Below are 23,892 nucleotides of genomic sequence, written 5' to 3' on the forward strand. Positions count from 1 at the left end.
CTCTGTTTTTTAGTTTTGAATGGAGAATTTCGCCAACATCCTCCACGCGTTTTGTAACTGTCATGCCAGAAAGGCGGCACAGCTTCAACTGTTGTTGTTGTTTTCAGGACGATTTTATTCCATCACTGCTAGCAAGCACTTTTTTATGCTTCATTTCTCTTCTTAAAATGTCAGCAACTCTGTAGCCTCCATAACAGTCGGCTTTTTTTTCTTCTTGGTAAATATTTTCGCAAATTTAGAATGTTATGTTCTTTAAAACAGACACTTACGGTACAAATAAAAATGTTGTCTTATGTTCCACAACAAAAAGATTTGTCCACTTTTCCTGGAAGTTTCAACATCCAATTTTTGTTTCTTCGACTCCTATTTCATTAACATACAAATGTTGCATTGTACGGCACCATGTTGATGTCAGATGACACGAACCAAAATGATGCAGAAAAGATGCGCTGCGTTACACACATGAGATGTCAAGGACACGGCTAGCTCAAGACAACCGCGGAGTCGTCCAAGACTCTTAAACAACTGTTAATTCTTGTCGCCGAAAAATAAAGCCTTGTATTCTTATAGAAAAAAATTTAATATGAATATTACAAGACAATAGATTAATATGAAATCCATCAGAAAAAGAGAGAGGTCTAACATAGAGAAAATACCTTTTTTAACATATTTTTAAAAATGTCTACATTTTTTACCGATGTTTTGGCGTGAACACCCATGCACTTTTCAAAAACTGTTATAAAAATCCAATTTTTAATAATAATACTAACAATACTTATATCTAAAAGCACGTCATATTATAGAAGACAGGGATTTCAAATTTTAATATCATCACCTAATTTGAAACAAAATTAATCCGTATATTAAATAAGGCCCTGGGTTTATGCAAAGTATATGGAAAGGAACAATCTATATATTACGAGCAAGCTACAAGCAGACACTTCTTATTCATAATAGTGCTCAGGGCCTGCAGGGACCCCGCAATTTACATTTAGCATATCATTATCAATCATGGCTCCTGTCACAGGCCTTTAATGATGTAAAGTAAAAAGGGTTAACATGTTTGAGGTATTGTATAATTGATGTAACTTTAATTAACCCTCTGGCACCCATTATATTTTAGTTGCTTCCAATGCATGTTGATATAATGATAGAATCAATAGTAATAGCTGTTGTTGTAAAAAAGAAATTAGAAGAGGGGCCCCGCAAGCATCCATTAAATTTGTAAGGCCGGCCCGGAGAGCGTTGCCAACCAAAAGATTTCAAGTAAGTAAAGCAAAGTAAAGTTCCCCTTTCAGACCTTGTGCTCTATAGGGCAGAGGATGTAAAGGTAAAGGTCATATTTTGTTTGTTTAGTTTTTGAAAAGTGTATTGCTTTTTTTTTCTGGTGGACCAAAGCGAAATAGTATTTTTAGTATTTATCGTCGCAATTGAATTCATTTGTTGATAACATATTTGTAAAATTACTTTTTAAAATAAAAAACCTCTGAATGAATAGCACATCGTATTTTATTAGATGTATACATTTTCTTTTCCTATGATTATTGTACACATCATGGAATTCATTGCTTCTAACTTACAAGTAGAAGTCTAACAGACTTTCTTACCATCATAGCCTAAGAGCACAACTACCAGGGCAACGACACATCCAGGTTTTAGTTTTAAATCCATGGCTTTGTCTTCATTAATCCTATACAGTATCCATTGTATCGTAAATTGAAGAGAAAATGCAACTTTTAGATCTCCTCTCTGAAACAATCATAGACTGTAGGCCTACTATATAAAACCTAACATTCAATGTAATGTATGTCCAATAGTGAATCGAAAGACGTTAAAGTTAATCTTCCTTCTCTGGGTTTCTAACACTTTATAATCTGGATCCCTACGTGTCAACTTGATAAGTATTTTCTGCTATGCTGTAAGTGAACTAAGTTACTGAAGTGTAGACTATTTATTCCCCTATCAACACTATAAAGAAGACAGAAGCTTCGCTCTTTAATAAACAAAAGTTCAGAAAATAGAAGCTTCCTGCCAACATTTCTTCAAGGGAAACTTCTCGGAATGACGAGTCTATTATCTGAAGTTACCTCTTGAACTCCCAGGCTAAGAAAAGTGAACGTCTGCCAGTGTAGTTTTTAAACAGTCAATCCCAGTTCAAAGATCGACCACTTTCTATTGATCCGCTGCCCTCGATTCGGATCCACCTGCATAAAATGGAAAGCCGATAAATTTGAGACTGGGGAAAAAATTGGGGGCTACGGGAAACGTCGCAGAAAAATCGATAATGATTTTTATTGGTCAGAAGAAAAGAAAAAAGGTCCGACAAACAATGTAATATTAGAAACGTTTGACAGGAGGTGTAGTAAGAGTTATTGCCCGTGATATCATGGAATTACTCGATCCATTCATCGTGAACACAGCCTAAAGGTTTGAAATTGAAAACTTGGTTGTGTCCCTTGAGACGGAGAAAGAAGGACATTATAATACTGTGTCAATTTAGTTTTTTTATTACCTTGTTTTTAATATCATGCTTTAAAGTACAATTTTAAATGTCTTTTTTTTATTTCAGCATATTTGATTTAGGCTACATTTAGATGTTTACAATTACTTTGAATCAGGGAAAAGTAAGGCATTCATGGTTGCATTGAGATTGAGACAATTTACACCAGGCGAAGTGGCGTTCCTTCAGGTAAAAGTAACATTATTTTAATTAAAACAATTATTGGGTCTTTGTTTTTGAAAAATAAGCTGTATTATGATTAATGATATCAAAGTGTCGAATTGATTAATTTCTCATTTAAAGAGACAATTGCTGTCCATACTTAGTGCTCAATCATCAATCATCCATACAACTTCAACACCTTCACTTATCCCTTAGTCTGCTGAACCGTTGGGGCACCATACAAGATCTGGCGACCATCTTTCTCCATTTCTCCCTATATTTTGCCTGGGATAGAACTTCATTCAATCCATGATTTCATTTGGTGTAACAACCACAATCGTACAATAAATTCATGTTTTTGTACATTATGGTTGATTTAGTTTATACGAACTTAAAGTGTAAGACTGAAATCAACTGAGAAAACTAATCAACGACAACTGAATTGATTGACCAGAAAGTAGACATTGTCCTGGCACAATAGTATCAAAGTAGAGCTAAAAATGATAAATAGCTCTAAGTAAAATAAACGCCATTTTAATAAAAAATGTTATGCTTTTTTTTGGGGTGGGGGGGAGGGGTCAAGACCACATTTTTTACCTGGCTATTAACTCATTACATAATGCTCTCTATGTCTTGCTTGTTATCATCTATTGTTGCCATTTCCTCAAGGTTTCAGTCGTGTAAGAGCGGTAACATCTGAGCTGTAAAAGTTATTTCCCGTTTGAATTGTTAGTTCCAAAAAGCCTTAGGCTTGCTTTGATCTGGTCTACATGATGATTGCCTTTAAGGGTTCAAGAATACTAAACAGCTTCGAGTATTGGCTACAAAGAAAAAGCTCAACTCCTAGAAACGATACAAAATGGAGACTCAACAGTCTTATGTTTCAATCACACAGTGTCTCTAAATCATCCGAATAAAATGGAGACCCGAACCTCACTACTACTTCTGTTCTGAGGCTTGGGATGAAATTAGTCATAACTCATATGTATTTTATTTTAGTATACATTTAATGTTACACCCCTCCTCAAAGGAGCTTTCCACTGTTGCTTATAAAAATGAAATGAGGTTGTTTAATTGGGATTGTCTCAGATGAATAATCTGAAGACCAATGTCTAAAATATGCCTGAGATATTTGTTTTGAATGAAGAAATAACAGATATGCTTTTTACGAAATAAAATATTACATTTATTTTCTAAACAGAAGTCACAAAAAAATAATAATTAAACACACACTAATAAAGCACAATAAAACTTAATTTCAATAATATATTCTCAAAACTATTAAACGTGGACAGGGCCGGCCATAGGCATAGGCAAACTAGGCAGCAGCCTAGGGCCTCCGACTGAAACACTTGCCAAACTTGGATCAATTCTCAAACATAGGAGATCCCTATGTCTCTTTGTCAACTAGCCTAGCTTTATGTCTCTTTGTCAACTAGCCTAGCTCTATGTCTCTTTGTCAACTAGCCTAGCTTTATGTCTCTTTGTCAACTAGCCTAGCTCTATGTCTCTTTGTCAACTAGCCTAGCTCTATGTCTCTTTGTCAACTAGCCTAGCTCTATGTCTCTTTGTCAACTAGCCTAGCTCTATGTCTCTTTGTCAACTAGCCTAGCTCTATGTCTCTTTGTCAACTAGCCTAGCTCTATGTCTCTTTGTCAACTAGCCTAGCTCTATGTCTCTTTGTCAACTAGCCTAGCTCTATGTCTCTTTGTCAACTACCCTAGCTCTATGTCTCTTTGTCAACTAGCCTAGCTCTATGTCTCTTTGTCAACTAGCCTAGCTCTATGTCTCTTTGTCAACTACCCTAGCTCTATGTCTCTTTGTCAACTAGCCTAGCTCTATGTCTCTTTGTCAACTAGCCTAGCTCTATGTCTCTTTGTCAACTAGCCTAGCTCTATGTCTCTTTGTCAACTACCCTAGCTCTATGTCTCTTTGTCAACTAGCCTAGCTCTATGTCTCTTTGTCAACTAGCCTAGCTCTATGTCTCTTTGTCAACTAGCCTAGCTCTACGTCTCTTTGTCAACTAGCCTAGCTCTAAGTCTCTTTGTCAACTAGCCTAGCTCTATGTCTCTTTGTCAACTAGCCTAGCTCTATGTCTCTTTGTCAACTAGCCTAGCTTTATGTCTCTTTGTCAACTAGCCTAGCTCTATGTCTCTTTGTCAACTAGCATATCTATATGTCTCTTTGTCAACTAGCCTAGCTCTATGTCTCTTTGTCAACTAGCCTAGCTCTATGTCTCTTTGTCAACTAGCCTAGCTCTATGTCTCTTTGTCAACTAGCCTAGCTTTATGTCTCCACTTTGACTTTCAGTGTATACACTTGTTAGACTTCCTTTGTTAGAAGTCCCTTGTTGCTTTCTTTTGGTGAAAATGTCAACACTTTATTTCGAGTCTGGTTTGTTGAACGTTTTTGATCTCTGCATGATTATGTTTAGGAAGCTTACGAAGTTTCAACCGTAAAGTGCCGCGGACCAAACTTTGAATGAGAGAAAGTAGTGAATGAAATATAACGAAAATACTCCTGCGTGGAGGGGGGGGGGGTATTTTGTTACTGACATCGCTCCGACCATGGCTAATCCAAAGGGTTACATCTCATTTCTATGAACTGATCCATGGTCGCTTCTTGACTAATGAAGACCATAGACTGATAGTAGGCCGTGAAGTTCACACTTTGGGTCATTGATCCTCATGCTAATGATATCAGGTGAGAGGCGATAGTAAGTAGTTAAGTTCCCCCTTTCAGACCTTGCGATCTATGGGGCAGATGATGTAAATGTCATCTGTTTCTTTGGCCAACAGTTAACCGGGATGTCATAAGGCCATCACAACGGCCAACCACTTTACTTTCCCCAACTAATGTCAGGTACCCATTAGAGCGGGGTGGACTCCAAGGCGCTCTAAAGATCCTGAAATTAAAAAATCACAGTCTTCCCCCGGATTCTAACACGGAGACCCTATGTTCCAAAGCCAAGCGCTATACCACTCAGCCACCGCGGAGAGGACATACAAATAGATAAATACTAGAAAAATAAAATGACCCAAATGGTATTGATTTATTGCAAACCTTATCAGGATCAGATATCACGCCGTCAACACGGCATTGTAGTTTCTTTTTACCTTGCAGGTACCGAAACATTCATTGATGGTGGGTGTGGCTTATATTGATCTGCTGCTTCACCAGTGAACCCCGACACTTTGTGTCATTAAACGCACAGATATTCACACATATTTCAATCTGTAGTAATTTTATTTTTATACTAGATGTTTATGATTAAGTATGTTTAGACTAGACAGCTAGAATACATTTGGAAGTAGATTTAAAAAAATAACGTCAATTATTCTTTTTATTTCCATCTAGCGTTGTTTTTTTTTGTTTTTTTTTTTGTTGTTTATTTTAATCTCTTCAATCAAACTATAGAATACTTCATATTTTAATTCCCCATGCTTCCAACCTGAAAAATAAGTTTATGTCAAGGTGAAGGCCTAATAAAAAGTAAAAATTAATTATATTAACTTTACTACGTTATTAAATGTTACTGTAAGGTATGTGAAGGTAACTACAATAACAAAATGGAAAAAAACAAACAAAATAACAATTTTAAAAGTTTAACAGAGTACTTTATAAAAAAAAGGTGAGCTTTAAGAATTAATTATTACTTTTTTTGTGTTCTATAGTCTGTGTAATAATAATAATAATAATAATAATAATAATCTTTATTATCCGTAAGGAAATTTGTCTTACAATTTGTGCATTACACCAAACAAAAAACATTATAACTATAAGAATAGAATAAGAATAGAGATATGGAACTAATCTGGTCAAGAAATGCGGCTTATGACATTTAACTCTAAACAATGTTGAAATTATTTCCCTTATTCGATATCACACACAATTATTAATTACCAATAATTAATTGATTAATTTTTTTTTTCTTTGATTAATGTTTTGTCAATGAATAATTCAGTAAAGTTTCAACTTGATCCAAGAATGGATGTGTACAAATGTTTTGACCATAGACTTATATATACTACTCAAGACTGGACATGGAGATTTTTTTAACACTACAAAAAATGTGAAATTTGTTATCTTATATAATACAGACGTTACTTCAAAAAAGATGATGATTACGTCCTACGCGTCATGCATTTAGTCATGCATATTAACCAATGACTTAAATTCTGTTTAGAAAGTTGGATCAAGGCGTTGTTTTGTAAAGTAGTTAAAAGAAGTAAAGTTGTTGTTTTTTTCCAACCCTAACCTATGTAGCATATAATTTAATTTTTATATCTAGATCTAGTAATTGAACACCAATAATAAGAGTACTCTCGTCTCATAATTATTATTTTGCAATTTTTATATACATAATCTAGAAAGATCTAGGTAATCAATCTATTTAAATGTACATAAGATGATTTGAATCAACATGAATTATTTCCATCTAGGATTTTTGAAACATTATCTCAATGGAAACAAACAGGAAATGGCTTTGTTTCATATATTTGCGTGAATATCCGAGAAATGATTTTGCATTATTTCTAAACTAAACTTCGAAAACTAAAGATCATTACTTTTGTAAGACAGAAAAGATTGATTGGGGCGACTCCCCTTAGAGCTTGAAAAATCTCTATATATATATAGGTCTGTGAATCGATCAATCGTGGATAAGAATTTTTTTCCGGTTTCCAGTCTAGTATAATATATAAGTCTATGGTTTTCACTAAACAGACAGGCAGAGTGAGATAATATAAGCTTTGTAAAAAAAAATAAGTGAAAGAATGGGAGTGAAAGAGAGTAAGAGTAAGAGACTGGGTGACTGTTCGAAAGAGAAGAGGTATATGGTAGAGTGAGAGAGAAAGTGTTAAAGAGATACTGAGAGAGAGAGGGAAAAAGAGAGAGTGCGTTAGAATGAGAGAAAGTGAAAGACAAAGACAGAAAAAAGACAAAGGGAGAAACAAGACATAGAGAGGAACAGAGAAAGAGACAGAGAGAGAGATGAGAAAGATACAAAGAGATAACGGCAGATAAATGAAGACGGGCATCAAACAGAAAGCAGATAAAACAGAGAGAAGGGAAAATGAGAGAGTGTGCGTGGGAGAAAGAGGAGAGAGAGAGAGTGAGAGAAAGCAGTTTTACTAGGTAATGAAAGGTGTTACTATAATTAGACCAATGTTTGTTAGTGACACCTTGGTTGCGATCAATATACAATCAATATTTACACTTCAGTAGCTCTCAAACTTGACTAGTTTAAACATATTCAACAGCTAATAACTTACCAACTCACTCCGTCGATCTGTCTTTTTGGTACAAATACTGAACAATAGCAAACGAAGTATGCCGGTCCGTTCATACCAATTTCATTCAAACAATATATCAGAAAGTTGGATTTTATTTAATGATTTAATGATTTTTATTGCTAGGGTAGCAAAAGACTTCTTCACTTCAGCGCCAATCTGCATGTCTTATTTACGTCAGAGCTGTCGAATTTCTCACAGGTGTTGTAAAATCCTCCAAGTGACGTCGTTTGCCTGACCAAAAAAGCCCCACAACAAACCGTGTTAAATAACTTAAAGATGATATTGAGACGATCAAACACATTACAGACTTAAGTTATGTGCCTTACACAGGGCCGGCCCTATCGATTGCGGGGCCCTATGCGAAACGGATTGCGCGGGGCCCAATTTGGGTAGGGATAAGCATAATTTCAAAATTAAGATTCTGTATTAGAAAATACATTCGTCTTAGCAATAATTTTTATTAAATGAAAGCTGACAATGCCGTTTTTTTTTTTTTTTTTTTTTTTTTAAGATTGGCACCCCAAAATGACAATTTCGTCTATTTTTCAGGAGATTTTAACAATTTCAGATTTCCAGGAGAAAATCAGGACACATATATACAAGTGAAAATTGTTTAAAATGGTTTAATTTAATAATTTACACCTAGAATTAGCGCGGGGCCTATGAAAATGCGGGGCCCACTGCGACCGCATAAGTTGCAGTGGCCTAAGTCCGGCCCTGGCCTTACACGTTCCTTGAGTTTCTCTCACAAACTTCAGATATCAACCGTTCGCATCCTCCTCTTAAATATCACTTAATATTTTAAAAAAAAGTAAAGTTCACCTTTCTGACCTATAGGGCAGATGATGTAAAGGTCGTCTGTTTCTGTGGCCTACGACTAACGAGGGTGTCATGTGGCCAGCACAACGACCAACCGCCTTTACTTTTCCCCAACTAATATCAGGTACCCTTTTAGACTCAGAAGCGCCCAAAGATTCCGAAGTTAATAATGCCAGTCTTCACCAGGATTCGAACCTGGGACCCCCGGTTCGGAAGCGTAGCGCTTTACCGCTCAGCCACCGCGCGTTCTGTTACTTAATATGACCTGCGCTATTTTCAACTGTGACGGAAAGAGCGCTGAAGACGCCTGCTCAGACTGAAGGGTATTACGTGGGACCTTTCAATGCTTTTCTACTGACGCATTACTAAGCTGAGAAGGCGGCGCGGCGCTGACGTTCTATTTTTTGTTTTCATTCCAGTGGCGTTACAAGCACAGGTTTGAGAACCATTTTCATATCACTACAATTACGTTAAAAAATTAATAAAAAACGCGGGAATCCTTAGTATCGTCTGTACGCCATTCAAGGGGTGCAACTATTTTATGACTTCATAAAAAGTCATTGAGTTGATCAGCAGTCCTTTGAATAAGACCAACGTCATGTCCAGATTTTTTTAAAAGCACAGACAAAAATTTGTTTGTTCCCTGACAATGAAATGAAACTTTACAAAAACGATATGAACAGGAATTGGTTTTTATTTCATTTTTCTGGTGTCTATTTACTTCAGGAACTGTCTTGTGTGTGTGTGTGTGTGTGTGTGTGCTAGCTTTTCTTTAACAAGGTTCTTTAATATGACAGCACACATCAAAATGTTTGTTTAAAACGCTTCATTTTGGTTGGGATTATAGAAAAAGTGGTGACGTCAGTTCGACTTCAATCAAAAGTTCAAAGAAATAGTGTCGGCTCAATAGATCTAGAAAGATCACCGGATTAGGGAAGGGGGGGTACATGATAACTTAGTAAGTTGCCTGTTAGTTATTGAACTGAATATGAGGAATATAATCAATAAAAATTTTTTTTTTTTATATAATTTTAATCCTTACTCAGGACAATGGGGAGGGTTGAGTGGTAAATCGCTTGACGAGTAGTCTCGAGTTTGGATCCCGTTAAAAGATTGTCATTTAATTCGGGATTTTTATGACGCCCCTCAGTCCACGCAACTCTAATGAGTACCTGACATACGTTGGGGCGGTGAAGGCGGTTGTTTGTTGCGCTGGTCACATGACATCTTTGTTAACCGTCAGCCGTAGAAACAGATGATCCGTACATCATATGCCCACTCCCCCCCCCCCCCCATATACCGCAACGTCTCAAAGTGATACCTTAACTTAACCCATTAGGAAACCAGAAGGTGATGATTAGGTGCTTGACACTTTGACAACATCAGAATCAACAACAACAATAATAAGACAAATAATAACACGATTTTAAAATACAGATTTACTAAAACCAAGATTACAAGATCACAGCTGAACTGTTAGGCGGAGCGAATAGAGAATTTGTTTGCCGTCATTTATTCCAGTCTCTGAATTCCATGACTCTATTAATCAATTCTCCATTGGTCAAGATTGAGTAGATAGTAGATTAGAGTGACTTTCCTTTTTCATCTTTTAAAAACCCATTCTCTTCACACTTTTCAATCTCAAGTAAAATAAAATCGTAACACTCGTGTCAATTGGTACATAAACTAGTAAAATCGATTTCTTTTGAACAAGACATAAAGCTTTGAAGAAGTATCAAAATCTAGATCACAAGCCGCGCTACTGTTTCGTTAGTTTAAAAGTGTTACATTATTGATTGTAAAATTTGTTTTTTTTTTAAAAAAAAGGGATGTGTCTTTGTGAATTTTAAAAATACATAATCTAACAGTACATTTAATAAACTGCTCTTGATGTCCTGCTACGAACAGCTGCTGGCCGGGCAAAGTGGAGAGATTTGGTCAGGCACACAAGTAAAATTTACAAGCAAGAGTGGTTTTCTAACAATAGATTCCATGTTCATGAAGCTTATGGTGGTCACGTGACTTAAGGGGTGTTTGTTTAAGATTGGTGAATGAGGTCCATTGTCACAGCACCTCTACGACGAAAGCCATGAGCCAGATTAGACTAGAGAAAGAGAAATTAATGAACATTAAGAATATAACGTTGGTGCTTGTATTTGAGATTTGAGAGAGTAAACAGAGTTCGTTTTAAGAAGTCTGAAGGCATGGTTGCACATTTACTGCTGGTGATAGTGACATTGGAATAGCGTTTTTATGTTTTCAATATCTACCGGGTATCGTGATTTGTGACTGACAAAAGCACAAAATACAATACCGGCTTTTTATTTTCCCCTATGAGAGCCACCGACAAAAATATTAGAGAACCTCTAGAAGGTTTTGATTATTTAAAAGAAATTTAATTTTTTGAAAAAGTAAAATACAGACTGTGGAAGAAAAAAATTATTTCAATTACCGAATGACATAATTGCAATGACATTTGTTGTTTGTAAAACTATAGTCATTCTCTTTTCAGTATTTACTTCATTTATTTAAATAATGTAATTATAACAATGTATCGTGGCGTGAGGATCGTCGCCAATAGCATGTGTGTCACTATGGCCGAGTGGTTAAGGCGTTGGACTCGAAATCCAATGGGATATTCCCGCGCAGGTTCAAATCCTGCTGGTGACGCGAGCAACATTTTTTGAATCAAGAACTTTTTCGACTCTTTCTTTTTTTTGTTTTTAAAGAAACCAATTCAAGAGGTTTGGGTTCAATGCTTAATGTACTGTTAAAGTTAAAGCTAATTAGCTTAACGGTTAGATAAAAGTTTTTCCAGTGTGGCCAACAAGCTATTAATAGCTAGCTGTTGCTGTTATTTATTATAAGTATGCTATACTAATAAAGAGATAGATTCTGAAAATCATTTTTTTTTGACGATTTCTTTTTATTTTAACTACATCATCATCAATTAATCCGTCAATTAATCCATCAATTAATCCTCTCGTTATCCATCAGTGTATGCCAGTTTTGAAAAATTATAACGGTCTAACAAATTTTTTCCAATGTGGCCAACGAGTTGGTAATTCTTTTTTCAGCGATATTCATCAACTGTTAAATTTCTAGGAAAATCGTTTGAGTCGTTTTCAAGAATCACCGCAACCTTCCACGAAGATACGAGTTGAATAGAGGTATTGTTAATAGGAATATAAATAAATGAGCTTGTGTCAAAATTATATATCTGACTTCGACAAATATCTTGAAAAGAATAATAAAAAAAGTGAAATAATTAGAAAAAAAAATCTCTTCATTTGTTCTTCTCACACGGTGAAGCACGTGCATTTTTTTTCCGGCCATTTTTTTTTTGTCCTTGAACTCTGATTAATAATCCAGTTTTAAATATGAAGTAAAAAAATAATCAGTGTCTCTTTTCAAACTATGAGATAACCAAAGGGCGTAATTCGTACGTGAAAATATCCTAGTGACTTGCCCATTAAGTTATTGGTAAGTTGAGAGAGAGAAAACTATGTCTTTAGTTCTATAAGCTGAATACCATTTTATAATGTCTGTTTTCTGAATACAAACTGTCTGCAAGAGTAGGCTAGTACTATTTATCCTTCATCTTGCACAGATCTATTAGGCTCAATTTTGTATTGGTCAACGCCCCTGAATATTATCTTTCATTACAGATAACGAAGTCGAACCAGTGCCAAGAGTGTAGTGGCGATACGCCCAAGGCCTAGATCTAGATATTTACATTGCTTCTTCTATTGCTTGTATGGAAACAGGATAACTGCCCCCGCGTGTTGCCCTAAATGATAGCAAATCAAATTAAAAGGCCTTTTAAACTTTTTCAGCATATTGATATAATGAATAAGTGATTCACATTTTTAGTTTGATTACACTCAATGTAATGATAATGAAAACAATATTTATTTGAGAGCGCTCTACGGACAAGCTGCTTCACTCTGACAAAAGCCAAGATATTTTTTTTCCTGTAACATTTTCTTAAATTAACTCTTAGTTACAAGATGCGAAATTCTTGGAATAATAATGATAATACTAATATTAAATAATAATAATAATAATACACTTTACAGAGCGCCGTCAACAAACCTAACTTAGGCTCAATGCACTATGAGAACATAAAAGATATATCCCCGTCATCATCATCTAGACTTAGGCTTAAATATACTTAAATATACTTAAATATACTTAAATATACTTAAATATACTTAAATTAGACTTACGTATACTTATACTTAAATGGCGTTCATCGTAGATGTAGGTGTAACCAAATCCCTCCACCTCTTCCGGTCAGCAGCTGTTCTTAGCAGGATATGAAGAGGGAGGTAGGTCCAGTCTTGTATCCAGCCAGCTTTTCTTTGGACGACCCTTTCTTCGTGCTGCCTTCAAAGAGCCTTAAAGAATGACTTTTGACAGTGAGTCCTGTAATACAATGTGACCAATTCACCTCAGTTTTCCTTTCTTCACAGTATTGAGAAGTTTCTCCTTTTTGCCTGGTATCTGATACCCAACAGTTTTCTGTAGCATTTACTCTCAAAGGCTTATATTCTTCTTTAAGCCTCAGCGTTCAGTGTAAAATAAAAAAACAGACTAAAAAAGAAAACCAAACTCAATCCATTTTAAACTGTAAATCAAAATGTTCTTCTTGAAAGAAGATAAACAAATAGTCACTCTGAACACAATGGGAGGCAAGGTCCGATACTTTTTGTCCTGGTACTAAAAAGGCCCTCGAGCAGATCGTTCTGACAAAAAAAAGTGTCAAAAAAAAATAATGTAAGAAAGTGTCAACTTAATACAACAACAAAAACAAATATTGCTCGCTGGATCAGCGTAACTTGAGAGTCAAATTTTGGCCAACAATAAACTCATTATGTGCGTGTGAGGGAGATTGCTAAAACCTATTTCTGTTTTGTATGTAGATGGGGCTGCACTCATCAACGTGCCTGTCTCTCCCAATGTCTAAGCACTAAAGAGTACCTTTTACTTATCCTTTATATTTTGTATATTTCGTTGTATTTATAAATATAGATTGACGATGTAACTATTTCATCCCCCCCCCCACACACAACTTTCCCAAGAGAAGTGTAAACAGGAAGTTGTTCCATACAAAAAAGTAAATTAATGAAAGGGAAATAAATCGTTTTTGGTAGAGAAACATTCTTCAACTTTCGGTTCGAAAACCTCTAAATAGAGGAGACGAGCTTGTTTCAGGGTCTATAAAAATCATTATGTTCAGTTCATAAGTTTCAAAATATTAACGTTAAATCTACTCATCTGATAAATTTATGACTGAATTCAGATTATAATGTGTAAAAGAGGAGCCCCACGGAAACGCTTTAAAGACAAGCTTAGGTGCCAACTTTCATTAACTAACATCGAAGAGAGCAACTGGCAGCAGGCGGTTTTCGAACGAGACAGTTGGAGATTTTTTACAAAAGCCTCAGGATACAAAATTGAGACTAATTCAACATATACCGCCACACTTGCCAAGTACTATTTCTTTTCCTTGTTCGATACCACAAAAAAAAATAATTACCAATAATTGATTAACTAATTGACTATTTTTTTTTTATTGATTCATGTTTTGTCGGGTACAATAAATAATTGTGCTAAGTTTCAACTTGATCCGAGAATGGAAAAGAATAAAAAAACATGTTCAAACTTTTTATCAGACAGAGTCAGTTGATACAAGCTTTGTAATGTAAAATGATTGGCATGAGATAAAGACTACTCGTTAATAAGAGAAATGCTTTCTTTTGTTATCAAAACGGCATCAACAAAAAGTTTTATTATTGATGATTCGCTATTAAATAAATGTACACATTAGCATACACAATCTCCTCTTACAAGACATGTGCAAGTACTGAGATGGTCATTGATTGGAGTCACGTACAGACATGCATTCGGTGTGAAGTGTCATGCGCGAAACAAAATCGAAGACATCTGGACGTAAAGTGATATTACAAAATAAGCTACAAAAAAAATAATAACATCGTCTATTTACTGACATATGGACTACGGACTAGACTACGTTTTGACAGTTGTGTTTTTTTTTTTCTTTTCAAGATAGACAACCTTATCAGCGCAGTGCTTCTTTATCTATTCTTACTATCTCCCTTTGAGTACCAGCTTGACCCACACTTAGTAGGACAGTTTTTATTATACAAGTCTTGAATCTTTGTGATTAAAACTACTACTGTTATTAACTATGGATTATTTCTTCCAATTAGTTCAACAGAATTTTAAAAAAGTAAGTAAAACATGGTGTATATGAACTATTACATTAGTAGATATTGCTTACTTTACAAATATATTATTAATTGCGCGCTTCTCCTAACAAGATGCGTAAGTGGTTTTGAGTCTATTACAAGTTGTCAGAGTTAGATACGAAGAGACAGAGATACAAAGAGACAGACATTGACCGATACAAAGAATCAAAAAGATTCAAAGAAAAAGTAATACAGGCATGATTACTGGATAGCTGGTCGTGTGGTGTGCGAGCTTGACATTCGTTCGGTCGTCTAAATGGTCCAGGGTTCATACCCTGCACACTGCTATTCCCCGTCGTCCTACGAGAGGTTTGGACATAAAGGTTATTATCTTCAACTCTGAAGGAACATCCAAAACATGTAAAACAAAACATTGTAGCCTACATTTTAAAATCATCTCTCTGTTTCGTTTGTCTCTATACGGTTTAAAAATCATTTAGTATCAACGCGTATAACATCCATACACTGAGCACGTAACAATGTGATGGAGATGTTAAGGTCGTAGTTTTAAGGATGAGTCTAGAAACTTAGGGCACCTCCTGCTTCCGTCATTAACATTATAGTCGTGGATTGTATCTGCTCTACGTGTGTGTTGGTTAACAGCGGAAGCGAATGTTATGGCATATTAAGTTTTGGCGGCTCAGATATAGTGAGTGACCATTAATATCACTATCTACAGAAGAACCAAAGATAAACTTAAACACTAGATTAGATGGCTTGTGATTTTTTTTTTAAATACAGATATCTTGAAGTGACTTATCAGCTAAGACAAAAATGGATTATGAAATCAACAAAAGCAAACTAGAAAATATGATAAGTACTTTTTTTTTTAAAACATAGCTTATATCAAGTGTAATTGTAAATGTGATTAGATCTGTCATGCAATTAAATTTGTAATAGATCTACTTTAGACCAACACAAAAATAAATCTGTGCGATTAGAAATATTTTTACCAATCGTTTTTGTTTAGCGCAATCTCATGCTTGTAGATTTCTCATTGCACTATAATCCTATCACTTGTCTGCGCCATTTGGGAAAAAAAAAGGAGGAGGTAGAAAAGATGGGGATATCTGGGGTATCTGGGGTGTCTGGGATATCTGGGGTATCTGGGGTGTCTGGGATATCTGGGGTATCTGGGGTGTCTGGGATATCTGGGGTATCTGGGGTGTCTGGGATATCTGGGGTATCTGGGATGTCTGGGATATCTGGGGTATCTGGGGTGTCTGGGATATCTGGGGTATCTGGGGTGTCTGGGATATCTGGGGTATCTGGGGTATCTGGGGTGTCTGGGGTATCTGGGGTGTCTGGGATATCTGGGGTATCTGGGATATCTGGGGTATCTGGGGTGTCTGGGATATCTGGGGTGTCTGGGGTATCTGGGGTGTCTGGGATATCTGGGGTATCTGGGGTGTCTGGGATATCTGGGGTGTCTGGGATATCTGGGGTATCTGGGGTGTCTGGGGTGTCTGGGGTGTCTGGGATATCTGGGGTGTCTGGGATATCTGGGGTGTCTGGGATATCTGGGGTATCTGGATAAATGTGTCGGAGATCGCTTTTTAATGCATTTTATATTTTAAAAAGGTGTACGACTCGAACTCAAGCCTCCTCTAACCCATACACGAAGTAATGAGCCCGCGAAAGACGTATGAAAAAACAGGTTTTAAGGTTAAGCTACGACCTGATTCTCTACACAAGTATAAAGGGGACTAATTCAACTTATACCACCACACCTGTCAAGTACAATTTCTTTCCCGTATGCAATAACAAACAAAATAATTAACTTATTTGTTTGTTTGTTGTTTTTTTTTAAATTGATTCTTGTTTTGTCAGGTACAACAAATAATTGTGGAGAACTTTCACTTGATCCGAGATAGGGTGTGGGAGAAAAAAGGCCTACAAACTTTTGAAAGACTATTACTTATTTGAGAGAAACAAGTTAAATAAAAAGAAATCCTTTTTAAAAACAAAATTTATATAAAGTGAAATTGCTTCAATTATTTTGAATCAATCATGTAATTAATTTTTAAGAGATCTAGACTATTGTAGACTAACAATAATAAATGGATATATTATTTTTAATTGTTCGTGTTTAGTACGATCATATTGGTAGTAATAAGGCTAGTACGATAGTACGGCCATAATACTTATATAATGCTCAGCTGCGCTATGGTCCAATCACTTTTGTGAACCAGTGATGGACCAATTAAAATTAATTGATTAATTAATTCGTTAGTTTTTTTTTATTGATTCATGTGCTGTCATCGACAATAAATAACTTTGAAAAGTTTCAACTTGATCCAATAATGGGAAGTGGGAGAAATAATGTGTAGAAGATTCCACCCAGACCGAGTCTGTTGATATAAGCTTAGTGATATACATCACGTGTCTCACCGTTTAGATAAAAATTTGCATATATAGGTTAGCAATGTAAAGCACGCATTTCACGTATGCGTTCTGCCGGCCACCTGCTGGCCTTTGGGTGCATTATGAGGCTCATCAAGGCTATAGTAAAGCTTGGTCACACAACACGCGGGCACGCTGCCCTGCCTCATCGTGGCGCCCGCGTGGAAACGGCCATTTGAGGAAGTGGCTAGGCGAAATGGGTAGCAACACAGGACTCCCGTGGGGATGCCCACGGGTAGACGAGAGTCCACCCCTTGCACGGGCAGGGTTGCAACAAAGTCCCCACAAACACGTCACCAATCCATGCGCTGTTCCTCAAAGGGACCGTTACATAAATGGCGGGTCCCGCACAGTTAGCTTGGTACATTGAAGGAAAATGGCAGAAGTCCCCGGTGCATTCCCGGCCTTCGGCCGTGTCTCTAGTCCACGTGTCGGGGGCCGAACGCATCGGTCAACAGCAATGCCTCACATAGGCATTGTCTAGGGTCTCTCCCAAACAGAACTGTGTGTTCACACAGGTTTGTTTTTTTTTTACTGTTTGGCGTCCAAACAGGGTTTTTTTTTCAAACTTAGAGCTCGAAGAGCCTTCGGCTCAGCTCTTAGACATCAACAAGGTCACACAACAGAAAAATGTAGTTTTATGTTTTCAAGTGGCTAACGTAAATGTTATGTCTTTAGACGAAATATTGAAACATCTCTATTTATCAAAAAAAAAGCTCACCCAGGTAATAGAAAATTATAATGAGGTACATTTATTTTTAGAAAATTATGGAATAGCAGTAACAGCCTTATCAGACTTTAGATGGCGCACAGACTAAGACCAAATGGACTGACATCAAAAATGAAAATAATGAAAAAATTAAAAGTCCGTCTTCAAAACAGGCATGGAACCATTCAATTTAATTTATTTATTTTATTTCAAATAAGCCTGTATTTTTTAAAATTGCTGTTATAAAGTGTACTCGGAGCGCTATGGCCCAATTTCTTTTGTGCTGCCTTTAATACTAAGCAAAACTCAACTCTTCTCGAGTAGGGATTTGAACTCAAGTCCCCTTGTTAGCCAAGCGGTTTTGGCCTCTCTGTAACATATCCTTCGTTTCATTGATTTTTTTTTTTTTATTTTACAAAATATACAAAATGTAGGACTGTCTTTAGGAACTGCTCTGCCTATATGAAAAATTCTGCTTTATCGAAGGTATTGTTTGGTTTTCAACATTCATTAGAGAGTCTAGATGCGAACAATGACTTTTTATGTTGAAGTCTATTGTAAAAAACTCAGATCTAATTAGTTAAACAATGCTGTGACAAAAAGGATCTTGTTAAAAGTGTGGAAAAAAACAACATAGCAACAACAAATAGCGACCAAAGCTGTTGCAGATTGCGTTGTCTAGTGCTTCGTTTTATATATATATATATATATATATATATATATATATATATATATCCTACCTACCTACCTACCTATCTATCTATCTATCTATCTATCTATCTATCTATCTATCTATCTATCTATCTATCTATCTTTTAGCAACGACCTAACTCTCTACACAAAGACTTATACCGCCACACCTGTCAAGTACAATTTCTTTTCCTTTTTCGTTACTAAAAAAAAATAATTACCAATAGTTTATTAACTAATTGGTTAATATAGTTAATTGATCCTTGTATTTTCAGGTACAAGAAATAATTGTGCAAAACTCAACATGATTTGAGATTGAGTGTGAAAGAAATAACGTGGACAAACATTGTACCAGACAAAGTGAAAATTATAAAAGTTTTTTAGAAATATAAACTTATATCTTATTAAATAGGATTTACACCCACAATGCTCCTAGGCCTCTAGAGCCCACTGGTATACCCACAATGCACCTCTAGAGCCCCACTGGTCACGGGTGTCATAAGGTATAGTCTAGCTTAATTATATCAACTAATTGCGTGTGAGAGAGAGAGAGATCTAGTGTACATTGTAGAGCAAAAAGAGACGTAACCGTTTTACTTTAATTGTGTATTTGCCTGGTTATCTTTCTTTGATAGTATCAGTAAGAATTTTGTTTCTAAGGTGAGTAAAATAAAAACTTGTTTATATTTAATGTCGAGTTTTCTAGCTTTTAAACAATCGAGAATCTAATGTGAAAATCATTATTATATCTAATGTCTAGTAGTGTTTGATTGTACAACCGGACATTAGCTCAAAAATTCCCAGATGTTGTTTTTTTTACTCAATTTTAAGTTTTAGTTAATGTTGTGCTGCTCTCCCATAAGCTCAACACTGTCTCGAACATTCATCCTTAATAGTCTAAACTACACATTTGATCAAATGTATATATACAGAAGCCTTCAACTACTTGTATATCTATATATATGACAGCTCAATAAACTTTTCATTGCGCCCACTGATTGAGATCCCAATGATAATGACCCAGCTTGAAATTATCCCACTGACAATGATCCGAATGTAAATAATCACATTGATGATGATCCCATTGATACAGATCCCACTAATATTTGTCCCAAAGATAGTTACCCTACTGATGCTTATCCTATTGATGCCTATCCTACTGATGCTTATCCTATTGATACCTATCATATTGATGCCTATCCTACTGATGCCTATCCTATTGATGCCTATCCTACTGATGCCTATCCTATTGATGCCTATCCTATTGATGCCTATCTTACTGATACCTATCCTATTGATGCCTATCTTACTGATGCCTATCCTACTGATGCCTATCTTACGGATGCCTATCCTACTGATACCTATCCTATTGATGCCTATCTTACTGATGCCTATCCTACTGATGCCTATCTTACTGATGCCTATCTTACTGATGCCTATCTTACTGATGCGTATCCTACTGATGCCTATCTTACTAATGCATATCCTACTGGACTGATGCCTATCTTACTGATGCCTATCCTACTGATGCCTATCTTATTGATGCCTATCCTACTGATGCCTATCCTACTGGTGCTATCCTACTGATGCCTATCAATGATTATTCCTGATTCTCAGTAAAAAGCTTATCGGTGGTTTTTCATAGTGGCTGAGGGATAAAACACTTGGCTTCCGAACTGGGGAACCTGGATTCGAATCTTGATGAAGACTGGGATTTTGAATTTCGGGATCTTTAGATAACATCTGACTCCACCCAGCTCTAATAGGTACCTGACATTGTTGGGGAAAAGTAAAGGAGGTTGGTCGTTGTGCTGACCACATGACACCCTCGTTAATCCCGGGCCACTGATGACCTTTACATCCTCTGCCCTATATATCGCAAGGTCTAAAATGTGGCCATTTACTTTACTCTCATCAATTCCATCTACATGTTAGTCCCAAAGCACGATATGCCAGAATCTTATGTTCAGACAAATGTAGATGTGTTCAATATTCGTGATTTAAGTTTTAGAGATCCATATTACGAATTGCCATTTCCAATAATACTATACGTTAAAAATAAGTTGGGTACCTGTTTCAAACGATGCATCCGATTACTGAAAAATCGAACTCCATCGTCAAACTGTGTCCGGTGGTGCTTAAGTCCAATAAAGGAAAGAACTTTAAATTGAACAAAATCAGACCAACAAGCAGCTTTTAGAAGCAAAGTATATATATATTTCGCGCGGTGGAAACGAATTCGAGATTTCCATCTAAATTACGTGCTTACGTGCAATTCTGATAACATTGAAATAATCTTGAAGACTTTGCAAATATTGGGATTAATTTCAGCACTATGTTCTTTTTGTTCTTTTCAGAAATCATGTCTCGAAGTCTGGAAGACACAGAAGGCCTGCACCAAATAAATGCCACAAAAACATTAGGAGGCAATTAATTCAGATCCTTGCTTCACATTATCTGCTCTTGGAAATTGCTCAACTTTGCTGAGTAAATATTTCCTAATACTAATTCGATACGTTAAAAAATATTGAGATTATTTCTCCTGCGATAGTTTTCAATAAAAAAACAGAGAAAAACCATCGCCAAAGGGTGTAATGTGTAGTGGTGACATTTTATACGACAAATAACAAGAACAATGAACTCAACGGATATGAATGTCAACTGCGAATCCTCGCTGTCAGACAAAGAGCAACCGGAAACCAAATCGGTGTCAGGGTCGCATCAGACGGCAAGCTCTTCATCGTTGGCACAGAGCAGCACAGGCTCCTTAAAGTTCACACAGAAGCTGTTGCTCCCGAACGACGATTCCTGGTCCTCAATCAGAGAACCTCTAAGAGCATCTGGCCATCTAAACAAGCTGCCCATAGCCAGCAGGTCGGTCAGATCGTCACCATCTGCAAATGGAAGACAATTGAAGAGGAGTAAAGGAGATTTGACGTCTGATCAAGATAGAAAACCGGAAGTTGCAGTGATCAGCAAATCATATGACAGCATTAACCTAACAGGCTCCTCCTCCAAGGAGCGAATCAAACAGCACCAGAGAAACCCACCAAGGGCTTATATTAATGAAGGTTTCGACAGCAAAGAACTCATTCTGGACCCACAAGCCGTACGTAAGTAATTGTACAAAGCTTACATCAACTCACTCTGTTTGTCTGGTACAAATCTGGTACACGTTATTTTTTCCCACGTCTCATTCTCCGATCAATTTGAAAATTTGCACAATTATTTCTTGTCGATGAGAACACATAAAACAATGAGCCTTTGTTTAATTAATTAAATTAATTAATTGAATAATTAATTTCCAGGACCGCTGCTGCTGCACGGCATGGGATGATGTCGAGCTGTCGTCACGACAGTCCGAAGCGTAGACCACAAATCCAGTATGAGACACCGAGAGGTTTGGAAAAAATGACTTTGAATGCACCACAAAGTTCGTGTTTACACTGGTTATCTTATGCTTTTGTAGAAGAAATAATTTCCATAAAACATGCCCAAAGATCGAAGTGCAATTTGCAAATGAGTTTGTATATAAAGTAAATACTTAGTAAAAAAAAATAATTAACTGTCTGGAACAAAAAAATCTTAATTATAAAGAAAAAACAATGTCATCTTTGAAAACCGGAGTCTTGAATGAATGAATGTACACCATCATATGACATACTATTAGACCAGGGGTGGGCAACCTTTTTCTTTCGAGGGCCGCATTAAAAATATTTTGGGAATTGGGGGCCACAAGTGCAAACAAGTGTGCAAAGTTTCAAAATTAAATGCGAAGTGGGAGACAAAAACCGTGTAAATGATTTGAACCAGACAGACAGACGGAGTGAGTGGATCTAAGCTCGGTAAAAGAATATCAATAAGAGTCATTACAAGCTGGATTAAATACTCTTGGTGGCTTCCTAACCTCATCCGCAAGGTTGTTAACGCCGGAAGTGGTAATGGTCTTAAGCCCACCATTACCTCTTCCAATATCACGTGTCTAAAATAGTCTCTGACAACCAGTCCAACTCTTGGCGTCCACCAGGCCTTCACGTGTGGTTAAGATACTGAGCCCGGCGGAACTGTTACCATAGACAGGAGAAGGAGCAAAGGCGAGCAACTATCGCCTAAACCAGTAAGCTTCAGGCAGGAGGGGCTCGTTAGCCTTGGTTGGCTACCCACCTAAAAGAAGGAAAACTCTGAATCCAAACCTCCGCTGCCTTGCGGCTATATCCAAACACGGGAAAGTCTTCGGAAGACAACCCTGAAGAAAAATCAGGAGCTTGTGACCCTTAGACAAATTGCTGCACACTGTGCTACAGCCTGGCAGAGCTGGTCACATCAGCTGCGCGGAGAGGGGGGGAACTGCTGTGTGGGTGACATCGTTCCGACCTTAGACAATGCCCAGGCTTTCATCACACTCGTTCGAGATGAACCATAGTCGTTCTACGACTGAAGGAGGCCAATAATAACCTAATCTGAAACTGATATGTTTCACATGTTAGGATATTATAAAAATCTAAGAATTTTTATATTCTCCATTCTACATAACAAAGTGGATTCCGCTACACCTCTAGATTTACCCTCTTTCAAAACTTCACATACTATCACACAAGTTCTTTTTAAGTTTTTTTTAAAGGAGATAACTCTTGCGATACTATTATTTACATTAAATCCATAGTTATCTTTCGTCCCATTGCCTCGTCGACAGAAGTGCTTTGGATGTTTTCAAAAAATATATTGAAACATTTATAATTTTCAATTGGAAAAACAAAATTTTCACTGTAAAAAATAATATGGTCATATTAGACAATTTGTAGTATTTCAATTTATTGCACTAACTTACTAGCTTGGTAAGTTTTGCACAAGTTATGTTCAATATAAAAAAAACAAAAAAACGACACCAACCATTTATTTGTGTGATAAAAATAAACCTGGTTACAAAAGGAAACTATATCGGTCTCTATATATTCTCAGGAAAGGGAATTTATTCCAACGCCAACACACAAACACACGCACACTACGCCACAAATACCTATAAAAAAAAATTCGCTACAA

At 36.5% G+C, this 23,892-nt stretch overlaps 2 protein-coding genes and 1 non-coding gene across 4 annotated transcripts in view; 2 read left to right on the forward strand and 1 right to left on the reverse strand.

Moving 5' to 3' along the window:
- The window catches only part of LOC106068171 (protocadherin-23-like), a 34,225-nt gene extending 32,098 nt beyond the window's left edge, over positions 1–2,127 (reverse strand). Inside the window, exon 1 of one of the 2 annotated variants that reach the window (XM_056026648.1) lies at positions 1,608–2,127. In XM_056026648.1, coding sequence (XP_055882623.1) covers positions 1,608–1,671 — 64 coding nt within the window. In that variant the 5' untranslated portion in view covers positions 1,672–2,127. The remainder of the gene's footprint in view (positions 1–1,607) is intronic. The other variant, XM_013227482.2, reaches the window with a different exon arrangement.
- A 9,236-nt stretch (positions 2,128–11,363) lies between these two features.
- On the forward strand, positions 11,364–11,445 carry Trnas-cga (transfer RNA serine (anticodon CGA)). Its single transcript has one exon. It is a non-coding gene; the product is annotated as a tRNA-Ser (tRNA).
- Positions 11,446–21,231: 9,786 nt separating this feature from the next.
- Positions 21,232–23,892, forward strand: part of LOC106065222 (sulfate transporter-like) — a 62,740-nt gene continuing 60,079 nt past the window's right edge. Inside the window, exon 1 of the mRNA XM_056025938.1 lies at positions 21,232–21,965. Within this exon, the coding sequence (XP_055881913.1) occupies positions 21,488–21,965 (478 nt within the window). The 5' untranslated portion in view covers positions 21,232–21,487. The remainder of the gene's footprint in view (positions 21,966–23,892) is intronic.

The sequence above is a fragment of the Biomphalaria glabrata genome, chromosome 4 (genome assembly GCF_947242115.1).
Source record: "Biomphalaria glabrata chromosome 4, xgBioGlab47.1, whole genome shotgun sequence".
Lineage (NCBI taxonomy): Eukaryota > Metazoa > Mollusca > Gastropoda > Planorbidae > Biomphalaria > Biomphalaria glabrata.